Genomic DNA, 12656 nt, shown 5'->3' with positions numbered 1-12656 from the left:
TGTTAAGGATGTGGACTTGTTAAATGAGACTTCTTATTTGGAAACAGTTTTTCAAATAGACTAAGAAGGATGGGTTATATTCAGGTCTAGAGAAAGAAACTGCATAGAACTCTGTTTTACCAGAATTTGTAAATTAAATTGTAAACTAGTACCATAGTAGGAGCATCCTTTGGTCAGGGGATGTGCCTTAACTTAAATTCCAGATCTCTCAAATATTCCTCAAATTCAGAGGTCTTCAAAAAGCTAAGCAAAATTAAATCTTTTATGCTCCTTACATGAGTAAGTTGTCTTTTTATATTAAGCTTAAACCAAAATCCCCAAGTCTTAAATAGTGACTACAAATTTTGCACCCTAAATGCATCCTTGTTTTTGTTTCATTTCCTTGTTTGTTTGTCTATGGCTGCGAGGGATGGATAGTGGTAGTGAATGCACTTAAAAAATCCCACTAATACCCTCCTTTTATCTGGAAAAACAAATATTTATAAATCCCTCTGAATCATGTAACTGTGTAACAATTGCAAGTTTGAAAGCACAGTTGTCTGGTTAATCTATTTAAATGCTTATTTTGAATGGGCAGCTGTGAGTCTTTGTGTGCACACAGTTTCTCCCCGTACTTACTGGTGTGTTAGAAAATACCATAGAAATTCTACTTTGGTTCAGTAGCAACCAGCATACACACATATAGTTTTCTCTTGTACAAGATAGAGACTCTTGCTTAAGGTGGACTTAAAAGCTGTGGCTGAAGCCAGTTTGCTCGGTCACTTCCAATCCTGGCTGTATAGGTTGCTGAGATCGTGCTTAAAGAATGTGTGGGTCCTGGTCAGAGGCACAAAGCACCCCCTAACTCATGACTTGAACATGCTCCAGCAGTTGACACAAAAGGTGCGCTTGTGAAGGGCCAGTGCAGAGGCGCAGGATGGAGTTGTACATGGAAAAAGATCGAGGAACTTTAGTTTGAATTCCTCTACCTAGGTAAAAATAAAACACTGAACAGCAGGACTGTAATTTATGTACTCCAAACTGTGCCATTGTACCTAAAATCTTTTTATGTCTTACTTGTGCTATTTGTGCCCCTTGTACTTCAAAATGATGAAGTATTTCCTACTTGTGAATGTGACACTTAAAACAATATTTGAACAGATGCAGCCTATTCCAACTACTCTGTTACATTTTGAGACTGGTTTTGATATTTTTTTTTTAAATCCCAGATCTATTATTTAGGTTTGGCTTCATTTGACCTATGTTTTGTTCCTTAGTACACAGGATCTTGCTTGCAGTTTACAGAAAAGGAAGTGCAGTCAGAATCAGGCCCTTTGAAATCAGAGGTGGGAAATAAAGTTCAGCAAAAGTTTCAGAGCAAAAGCTGAAACTCTAGCAATACTTTTGTCTGGGTTTACAGAGCATTTTCCCAGACTAGTGGTAGTTTCAGGTAAATGTTCGTCAGAATTTTCCCCTGAAATAAAGCAGAATTGGGGTGACTGGCTGAATTTTATTTTTAGGTTCATATTACAGATCAGCAGCAAAATCAGATGTTTCACTTTAGACAGAGGATATCTGTGCTTCATAGTACTGTCTGTCCCATTTATATAGTCCTTTCTTGTGAAAAAAAGTGTATTCTAAACCCAAGACTGCTCTGACTCCATCAGCATCCTATGAAGAGGAGACATCTGCTAGGTCTGCGTACTGCTGAGGAAACAGTCACAGAGACTAATACTTATCTTCTCAGATGTCTCCCATAAATGTTGTTAACTGACTTGAGACACCAAAAGTATTTTTACTACACTTCAAAGTCAAAATAACCTCCTGTCTACTTTCATAGTGGATTTAAACAGCTCTGGGGCCCATCCTAAGGTGCCTTTGGAAATATTTCTGGGGAGAAACATCAGTCCTTGGAGTGCTCCCCAAAGTGTCGTAACCCATGCAGATGAGTCCTAGGCAAGTCCCATCTGCCTTTGTGGTGACGATGCCTGGCAGAAAATAATAACTGCAGAACCCTTGTTGCCTCTCTTGGAAGGGCTGTGACGTCTCCTGTCTCAGGGCAGGTGGCATTTGAAAGCAAACTGTGCTCGGGTTGGAGACAGCAGCAGAGAGCAGGTCCCTCATGTCCCTGGCGTGGTGGGCTGCCTGACCGCAGCCTGGGGTGCAGAGCCCTTGGGTGCAGCCCTGCCCTCGGGGCTGGACGCTCCAGGCTGATCAGCCTGGGTGTCAGCAAAACTGCAGGGATCAGCCAGCTAGAGAAATTGAGCCCGTGCTGCCCTGGGACAGCCATTTAGAACTTGAAATCCCCCCAGACTAGGAGTCCTAAAATCTAGAAGATCTTTCCTAGAAACAGAGAGTAGTATAAATTCCCACCCCTGCAGCTATCTCCCACGGCAAGAAGGCCTGCCTGCCTTTGCTCTCCCATGATCTTGCCCCAGAACTGCAGCCATAGATCCACTGAGACTTTTCTCTGCCCTCAGCAGTGCTGCTGCTGCTGTTGAAATATGCACTTATGCATTACCCTAGCCGTGGGTTCCCGCTCCTCATACCACATTCTTTATTATGTTTGTGTAGTCAGATAGTTGTCTAGACTGGAGAACTGTTCTGGGTCAAACTGGCCTCTTGGAGGGGGAGGGAGGTATGGTAAGGTGCGGTCTGATTCCTCTGTGAGAGAGGAGAAAGTGCAATGAGGGATGTGAACAAATAACCAGAACAGAGGAGCAGCACTGCTGGTTTTTGCAAAGCGAAACTGTGCAGATATTTTCTGTATGGCCTCACTAGAGAGAAAAGGAAAAGGGAAGATCTTTTGGGTTCACAATGCTTAAGAAACAAATCAGTCATTTTTCTTAAAATGGTCTGAGGGCTTCTCCATGAGACAGACAATTGTTGTTCTCAAAATATGTGTTTCCTTGCATCAAAAAAGGAACAACATTAAAAATAAGATGTCAGGAAAGGTGTGTGAGTGTGAAGGAGGCTCTGCAGTGGCATCCCTAAAGGAGGGATCTGCTGAGGGCTCTGGAAGGCTGCATGGGGCAGGAGCCTTTTGAAAGGCAGGAAGGGTACGGCCCTGTGCCTTCCAAAACCTGTCTGGAAAGCATGTCAGTAGTTTTAGGGGGATATTACTAAAGTAAATAAAATGAAAAAAAAAAAAAAAAGCATGAAATGGCAAATACAGGAGTGATATTTTTTCTGATTCACCAGGCAACCTAGCTGTATCAAAGGGAACCTGGGGGAGTCAGACGTAACTTTGAATTTCCTGTTTTGTGTGATTTGTCACAGTCTTAATGTCTGCGCTTCATTTTCACTGCTTTAAAAAGCAAACAAAAATCTCCCCCCAAACTAACATATTTCATGACCTTTTCTGGAGGTTCTTCTCTGAGACCAGAGAGGGTTTGCAAGTGCCTGCCAGTCTCCTGAGTGAAGCAACAATATTAATAAACATCTGCTCGTCTGTATGAACTAACTCTTCATAAGGCCCGGCAGCTGCTTTTAGGTATTATTGAGAGTTTCCTCTACATTTTAGTTACCTTAGTCTGCTCTTTTGAATACACTAGAGTCCAGTAGTCATACATTTAGCAAGAATTTAACTGTAGCAAGAGTTAACTTTAGCAAGGGTTAACTGTAGTTTCAGGAGAAAGACTCGGCTTTTTGCCACCTGAGTTGCTGCGTGCTGCCAACGTAGAGATCAGTATTTAAATCATTACCATTTTGCGTTTGGAAGAGATGGTTTTCTGCCGTCTATCTAACCTCCCTTATTCCTGTTGAAAATGCTGCAGATAAATAGTCAAGTAACATGAAAGCTTTTTCCGCATACAGAATTCGCACCTTTTGAACTTAGAGTTGATTTCAAAGTAATTGAGTAAACCGCAGCAACTTTGTGTGTGGTAATTCTCAATTCTGATGCTGGCTAGACTTGTTCCTGATATAACCTATGCTGAGGTAAATCAGCTTTAAAAGGATTTGAAGATCCACATGCAAAGCTGAAAAACCTCCACCCCTTTAATTTAATCAGTTAAACTCATGTGGTGGTGGTGTGTGTATGCCGGGCCAGCACTTAGTTACTTGAAACCATTTGGAAAGTTAAGCATGACAAGACCGTTTACTAAAGATGAGTAAAGGCCCTGTAGGAGTGTCATTTGTGGGTGTTTGGCCAAGCAACTATGTTACTATTTTTAATTTCTGTGCGGCTTGAGTTGCGCAGCCCTCTGTGGGAGCTGAGGGCAGGACTCCCATCTGCGCAGCGTGCCCTGTGGCTGCCCGCTGTGGTGTCCAGCGATGAGCCGGCATGGCAGCCGTCTGTGTAAGGGAGAAGCCGGAGCAGTACCCATGTGCCCATCACAGCTACCACAACTGCAGTTCCCCGTGGGAAGGACGGCAGGGTTTGGCAATGAAGTATAGCGGGAAGCTCGTAACACGTTTGAAGTTAGCCTCTTTGGCCCTACCGTAGAGCTGTTCTGCTGCCCAGAAGTTTAGCAGAAGATGCAGTCACTTGCCCTGTGACATAGACTTCAAAACTCCTCTGCCTTCCTCCCACCTGTAGCCTACCTAGTGAGGATGCTCCTAAAAAGCAGACAGGATTTTTGTCTTTGTGTTAAGCAGGTATCACAAGACAGACACTTAGGCCTGCTAGTAAGTAATAAAGAGATGACTTTAGGTAAGCAGCACTGATGCCTTAAGGATATGATTTGGGTTTTTTATGATCTCATGGATTTTTCAGTTTGTATATGCCACTGAGCACATTCAGTAGCCTCGCAGGTAAACTGAAGAGACAGGATGTGTCTCTATGGAATACTTCATGGTTAATAGAAATAGCTTGGCCATAATGTTATTAGAAAATGTCCTAAAGTACTGTTCCACCTGTACTGGGTGGACTCCTGAATTTCCCTTTTGGAAACCGGGAGTTTAATGAATAGGGCCTTGAAAATAGGGTTGAGTGACTCTTTAAGGTGGACATTCCTCATTTCTCTTGTAGTAAGAGAGAGAAAGGGAAGAAATATAAACTAAGCTTTTTGGAGGGAATATGTGCCTCTTGCAGGACAAATGATTCACCTTGTGAAGAATGAAGAGCCCTGTCGTATCTCGAAATAGGTTGTGTTGGTGGTGTGACTGTTGAGGGGGCAGGAGTGGAGAGAAGCATGCTTCAATAAACAGGCTTTCTTAACCAACCGAAGGGAGAGGTACAATGGGTTAAGAAACTCCATTCAACCTACTTAGAAGATTGAATTGCATGGTTTTGTTCAGGTGAGGCTCTGTAGCTGAGAGTGGAGGCACATTTGAGTTTTTCTGAGTCAGAATTGTTCCTAATTGTGTGTGTTTTAAAATGTTGGGGGGTTTGCCACAGAGACTCTCCTGTCATGAAAAAATCTTTGCTTCCTTCTTTATCACAGAAATAACTGTATAATGCTTGAATGACTGCTGTCTATTTTCAGAGCATATAAGTTGGAAAAATAATATTTGTACAAAAGCTGGAGTGTTTATACTCTTTCAGCTCCATTTCAAGTGAAGTAATGGCAGCTTTCACTGTGCGGGCACGAATACAAAAGGAGGTGAAGTTGCAGGATATGCTTTTTAATGGACAGGTCAGAATTAGCTATGCAAATGTCAGTCCTGAACCATGATTCATGCTTATTCCAACAAAGCTGTTTTTCCTGATCTTAAGCATTGCTGTGCTTGGTACTCACGATATATCTGAAGTCACAGAAGGAGTTAACCACCAAAGACAGCCTCCAGTAAATTCCAAACTTAATGCATTATGCAGGAAAAACCTAGAGCCTGTAGTCATAGTTGAATAAATTGATCTTCGTGTTATATCACATACGGTTCTCCAGTGCTGTGTGCTGTTTACCAGCTGTGTTAGGGAGGCTGCGGGTTAAAGTCAGGAGAAGATGAAACGTCTCTTTGAATGCCCTATGGGAAGCCATCATTTAGATTTTTTTTCAGCCTTTTTGCCTGGAGACAGTATTCTTTTGTTCCGCCTACCATGGAGTGCTAAACAGTGGCCAGAAAATGTGGAAGAGAGCAGCAAGTTAAAAATCCGCAGGTAAAAATCCATCTCATTATTTGAAGCATCACAATAATGCTATTTTTATTGCCTGTTTTCAGAATGTGTTTGCACTTCTATTCTAAGTGCTGAGCTGGCATCTCCTCACACCTGCACTAATGTCAGTCAGGAGTCAGGGCTGCCAGCTCCGTCCTTAGGCGTGTTTGAGGCAGTTCACTGCCATGCCCTGGACCAGTGAGAAGAACCCAGCCCATGATTAAAACTGCCAGTGCTAGCTCATTTTGGAAGCAGGGGATAAAAATAGTCTTATTTTAATGCTTTAAATACAAGAATGATTTTTATCTTCAAGATCTCCAGCTTAGTATGCTGTTCCTTCCCATATTTTCTCTGGTTGTGTCCCTGCCCCCAGCTCCTGCCAGATTTGATTCTGTTTCTGTGTCAGTGCCTGCGGCAATCCCCAAAGCAAAGTTTTGCCAGTTCCACTTGCTGTTAAAAGCCAGGCACTTCCACAGAGAGGAGAGTTAAACGAAGTTTTCTAACTCCTGCTCCTTTTCCTTTGTCTTCTCCCTCTGCACGTATCTTCCTCTGCCCCTCACCTGGTGGGAAATAGCATTTTCCCAGATTTCAGCACAGTCCATCAGTGGCCTTCCTGCTGTGAACCAGGTCTTCTGCTTTGGCCTTCCTTCAGCTGGGGGTGGCCAAACTACTTCTGGCTAGGTCTAGCTTGTCAGAACGGCTTACCTAGTCTCCCCTCTTCTTTCCTAGCAGACTTCTTGGGGATGGCTGAAGAGCAGGTCATAGCCCACATAAACCATTCGAAGGCCTGTGGACCCCGCTGAACTGATCTTTCCACCCATCTCATAGTGTCTGCTTTGTGATAGGATGGGTTGCAGGGGTGTACGTGTGTCTTGTTACATTCACAGTGGTATTGTTGCCATCTGATAGGTGTGACTTGCATTTTTTTCACATGACGAGCAAGAGCCATTGCGTGTTAGGGAAAAGCCAGGACACACGTCTCCTCCAAGTACTTCACAAAGAAGTGTGTTCATAAAAAGGAACTTATTTTGGTCCTTATCCTTTGCAAAGCCCTGATGAGGTTTGGTCAGGCAGGAAAGGAACACAAAGGTCCCAAACACTTTGCAAACGAAAGTGTAATTGGTAAGCTTAAAGGCATGTCTTTAAGCACTAAGGCAGCTGTTGTGCTAGGCCCGAAGGCTGAAGATCAAAAGGAAACCTAAGAGGTGAAACACCTTCTGAGGAGAAAAAAGGGAGTAAGCTGCTAGGGGCAGACCAGGGTGGTGTCAGTGATCAGTGACTATATATGATACAGGTCGAGGCAGAGAGATTCTGCAAAAGAATCTATAGGAATGTGGTTTTCTGGAATCCCGCCACAGGGACAGTTAAATATGTGGTGAGCTAAACATTTATGGAACCTGTTTTCCTCTGACATATTTTAGTTGTACTTAAAAGATAGCTCATATTTGGCTTTACAGAGGCTGTCTCAGCACTCTTGTTAATAGAAACATGCGCAAAAGTCCTGTGCTCATGGTAATCCTACTGGGGTAAATCATAGTTGAGATAAAGGACTGCAGCCCCAAGCAGGGTCCAAGACAGTATGATCTATGTGAGTTAATACTCACGTAGTGAGTATGGAGTATGTGTCACAGAGCGACCATCAGGATATATCCAGGTCTTAAAAGCAAAGCTCGGATCACTCATTTTCCTTGACTCCTTCCCTCCTGTAGTTGATTCATCAATATCTATAAGGCAAAAAATGTGCTTTTGCATCATCACATCTCCATTTTCATAATGCTGGCAGTGTCCCCATCACTATCAAAGTTCTGCTGAGGTTATAGATTGTGTACTGGGGGTGGTAGGCAAAAGAGAAAGACTGTTGTGATTAGCACTGTTCCTGGCAAAACCTGGTGTCTTTCTGTTGGATGAGAAGGTTACACAGCTTGGATGTTCTTCATAGCTGCTTCTGTGCTTTCCAGCCACTGAGACATGATGTCATGGAGCTATGCTTTTTGGGAGAACAAGGATAGTCTCCTTCAAGACTTTCTGATAAAGGCATCCTCCTCCTTGCAGATTTCCGTGATGTAGCAAAGTTTTAAATTCAAGCTTCTTCCATCAGGTGGAATTCTTTTACAGCAGCTGAGTAGTTGAGTTCCCATCCCAGCATCTCCCTCAGCAATTTTTTTGTTTTTAAAGGGATGGAATCTATCTGCTCAGCAGTGGTATTTTATATATGTACATGTGCCAGAGGCACTGGATGAGAAAAGAGAAATGCAGTAACTATTTTACAAGATAGGAGTAAGAGAAATTGACTGCTGTTTCTGAAATGCATCCTAAGACATAAATAAAGCTTTCCAGTGTAGATATTCCCAAAAATACAGCATGTTGGTTTGGGCTTTATTTAAATGTTGTTGGCTTTTGAGAGTTCTGTAATGATACTAAAAAAATAAGAGGAATGTAAACTATAGCCTGAGGCCTCAGTGAAAGTTTTACATCTACAAACAACAGAAACAAAGCGAACAATTTCAAGATAGTGAATAGACTTTGGGCGAGGCCTACTGTTTAAAAGGTCCTGAGAAATCATAAAAAAGGTATGAACCATAGAGTAAAAATTTTGTCCTGCAATCCTGGCTCCACCAGAATCCATGGAGTTGATATTTCCTATGTGGCTGCTGTCGTGTCTCTTCCATAATATCCACCCCACGTGCTGGCTTGCATGTTCCATGCATTTTAACCGACTGATCTATGCTGAACTGGTTGGTTGAAAGCTTCATAGCCAAGAAACCACAGTCTTTTATTTGGAGACCTCTCCCTGGACAAGGAAGGAAGGAAAGCTAGAATTAGGCTTCCTGTAAAAGTCAAAATAAGAAAACAAACATTAGAGAGTAGACGACAAAACTCACATTTTAGGAGACCAAACACACGTTTTAGGATGGCTTCCTTCAGATGTGCGAATCTGTGTTTTCTTTGTTGACTTTCCCATTATATCCACTTTTTTTTGTTTTCACGCAAAATGAAAGGTTGCTTCTGTCCACAGTGTTCAAGTGACTTTGGTTGTCTGAATGGGAGAAAACCTTGAGGAGCTGGCTCACGTGGTATGAAGTGTGCAACAGGATAGTCAAGCATTTTTAGAGATGGACATTCAAGTGACTACAAGAAGAGGAGCGATCTTGCTGATCGGGAAGCACTCATTGCTTGTGGGCCCCTCAGGGAATGAGTCAATACACTTCCCTTGGGAAGAACCCTAACAACTTGTCATTCTCCAGCCAGGATTTTGTTGATTAGAGACAGGTCTGAGTTCATGTGACTTTGAAGGAGACCAATCTTTCCTGGATTTCTAAGTCCTCAGAGTCTAGTAGCAGACTGTGATCAGAAGAGAGGTTGGGGTTCACATCTGACTCCAGATTTAATCTCAGGCCCTTTGCAGAGGTTAATTTCAACATCAGTCTGATAGGGGAAAGTCAAACTTAGCTTTAGCCCAGTTAGTTTAGAACTAGATGGGATATCAGAGTGGGCAAAGCCAAGCCGTATTAATGAACAACACATCAACACCTGCTAGAGCAATGTGACAATATCACTTTAAATCAGATGCTGAAGTGTGGAAGAAAGGTTGTCCACCTGGGCAGTTTATCCAGTACCTTGAAGTGCCAGAGGAATGAAGAGAGGCACTGCATGTCAGCCTCTATTAAAGAATTTTCAGAAGAAAATTCAAGTGCAGTCAGTTCTGGAAGTCCTAAAACCCCATTAGCTTTCGCCATTAATTTAACCTGTTCAGAAATTAGCTGGTTCTAGCTTTTGCCAGTAATTGAGTTAAGGCCTACCACTCTAACTTAGAAACTTAAGGTTTGTGACCTTGCAGTAGATTGCTGCATTCCAGATAGTTGGTTTTGGGTTTGTGGGGTTTTGTTTGTTTGTTTGTTTGTTTGTTGGTTTTTTTAAATCAAGTCGCTTGGTTTGGAGATCCCTTCCTGGAAGAGGTCCAAACATTTTCATATGTTTGTTCCAGTGGGTGAGTCTTGGCAGAACCTGGCATGGCCCGGGACCGCACAGGAATGAGCCCTGCCTCTCAACAAGCATAATGTGCTTGAACCAGTTTACCTAAGGACCCACCTTCATGTAGCTTTTGGCTCCAGTGCAGCGGGCATTAGAGAGGACTGAGTCAAGCCTGTGGCAGAGGCATCCATCGTGACACAGCTGCCCAGTGAAACACAGAGCCGTGTGAGCTCAGAGCTGAAAGCAGTGTAGATGCAGATAAAGTCTGCAGTTTGAGCAGCAGATATCTTTCCCCCGTGCTCAGTTGTGAGGCACTTGGCACCCTGCCACAGGTTTCCTGTGTGAACTTGGGTGAGTCACTTAATCTCTCCCTTGATATTTGTCTGTATTGTTCATCCAGACTTTTAGGACCATAGCTTGTTTCTTACTGAGTAGAGGGACAGTCCCTCGTTATCAGGTTGTTTTGATCATTACTGGAACTTAGCTATTAGTTTCTCCTCAACATGTGGTAAATATGAGGTACCATCCAGAAGAGAGGAATAATTTGCCATAATGATGATTATATTAACACATACAGATCACTAGATTGAAGACCTTTTTAGTTCCTACCACACCTACTTCAATGATGTTTTGTTCTTCTGTATGGCTCCTGGGAGTTTTTTGCAATATAAATAATTAAGAACAAGAAATGTTTACCTGGGGCTTAAAATTCAGCCAGCCCGTAACATACTGCCAGCATTCTCCACCTGAGTGAGTGCTCCCAGTGAGCTCATCAGAACCCTCCCCTCTGTGTAGGAGCTTCTTCTAAACCATTAAAATCATTGGGAGTTTGCCACTGATTACAATGGCAGTAAGATCAGGGACCTTAGATCAGTACCAGTGCATGCTAGTGATGAGAGGGATGTGTGATTTGGATGAAGAGGCAAGACTTTTCTCTCAGTCCCTCACAATGGCTTAGAAATCCATTGAAAATGTTAGCAAGAGGCCTTTTTATTTCCTTCTGGAAAAAAACATGTATATTTAATTCCTGTAATAAAATATTCTAATGGTAGTAAATTGTGAAGTTCTAGAAAGAAAAAAAATTGATTTCTCAGCTAATGGAGGAGAGAGGGGGAAATTACAAATCCCTGATTGCCTATTATTGGTTGACTAGCAACATTTGGCCACAGAGAGCAATATGAACATAGTTTTAACATGCAGGTGGCTACAAGAGAAAGGCTGTGCTGTGTGAAGCCCAGTATCTCCTTAAAGTGGTTCAACCTACTTTTCTAAATATATTACAAAGTGAGGCAGACTGAAACTGTTGTAGATGGTCTGCTCCACTTCAGATAGTCACATATTCATTTTAGCTTTAGAAAAAAAAGTTTATGTTGGCATTTTCTGTTCCTTGTAGTCACGCTGGCTTTTCAAAATAGTTTTTGAACTAAAAATATGTTTCCTGAAATTCATACACTGGGACAAAAAATATCTCTTCCCTTACTGCTACCACACCAAAGCAGATGGTGAGTGCTAACACTCAGAACCAGTAAGCAAGTAATTCTTCAATGCCTGGGTGCAGAAATGTAGCTGTTGGGTCAAAGTAGACTTCTACAAGACAGACTGTCAGTGCAAGTTAGTTTGAGTTCAAGTTCCCTTGAGTTAGACCAGGAAGACTCCAGTAGCAGATTACATGAGCTGCACAGATGCCCTATTGCATTTCCAGCTTGAGTTCACCCACGAGCTCTGGCAGACCATCTGCCTTAAGTTGAAAGTCAGTTCCAGCTCTGTGTTTTTCTGTGTGAACAGTAGTCAGATTAGGGACAACATTCAGGTTATGCCTCAGGTTAGTAAAGGCAAACTTGCAAAATTCATCATGATCCAGGTCATAATGATGTCACCCACCTAGCGTGCTTTCCCACTATGGTATCTACAGTTACTTTGGCACACAGACCATGATGCAATATAGTGTACATGGGAGACAGATATGCTGCCTGTGAATAATGCAAATGGGTGACTACAGAGTAATTATTTCAGTGCAAACTGGACTCAGAATAAGCTTGATTCTGCAAAATACAAAGCAACTTTTGCTCCCTCTGAAGTCAATAGAAGTTGATTTCGCTTTTCACATTCACTTTGATTAACCTGGTCTTGACATTGTGGCACTTGTCCTGTTGTAAAGAAAATTGGTAGCTGAGAAAGAGCAAAGATTTTCTAATTTAAGATGGGAGGGAGTGTTTGCTGCTGACAAAACCTTATCTTCATAATAAGCAATAACACAGTCTGATAATCTGCCATTATTGAGTTTCCTTCTCTTTTTTTTTCCTTAAGCTGAAATTATGTCACCTGTAGACAGAAATAAGGAAAATGGATTGCAAATGCCGAACCTATGCAAATTTTGTGACATTAAAGTAACAACCTGCTCAAACCAACATCCGTGCAAGAGCAACTGCAACATCACTGCTATCTGTGAGAAGAATAATGAAGTCTGTGTTGCTATATGGTAAGTTATTTCTTCATACAGGTGAGGAGGGGAGCACACCCTCATCCATCATTACTTAGTACTTTCCTCGATTGCTTTGATATTCAGAATGTCCCTGCTACCTCACCAGGTTTTGCGCTCTCACTTCCAACTCATATCTGTGCTCAGCATACTGAGAGTTGCTTGAGGTTAACAACAATTCTGATATGA

The 12656-nt window shown here is 42.3% G+C and overlaps 1 protein-coding gene across 3 annotated transcripts in view; it reads left to right on the top strand.

Annotated features, from left to right (window-relative positions):
- The window catches only part of TGFBR2 (transforming growth factor beta receptor 2), a 60664-nt gene that overhangs the window by 15715 nt on the left and 32293 nt on the right, over positions 1–12656 (top strand). For all 3 annotated transcript variants that reach the window (XM_054815115.1, XM_054815114.1, XM_054815113.1), the window contains one exon: positions 12296–12467. In XM_054815115.1, coding sequence (XP_054671090.1) covers positions 12296–12467 — 172 coding nt within the window. The remainder of the gene's footprint in view (positions 1–12295; positions 12468–12656) is intronic.

The sequence above is a fragment of the Grus americana genome, chromosome 2 (assembly GCF_028858705.1).
Source record: "Grus americana isolate bGruAme1 chromosome 2, bGruAme1.mat, whole genome shotgun sequence".
NCBI lineage: Eukaryota > Metazoa > Chordata > Aves > Gruiformes > Gruidae > Grus > Grus americana.
This window is presented reverse-complemented; position numbering and strand designations above follow the sequence as displayed.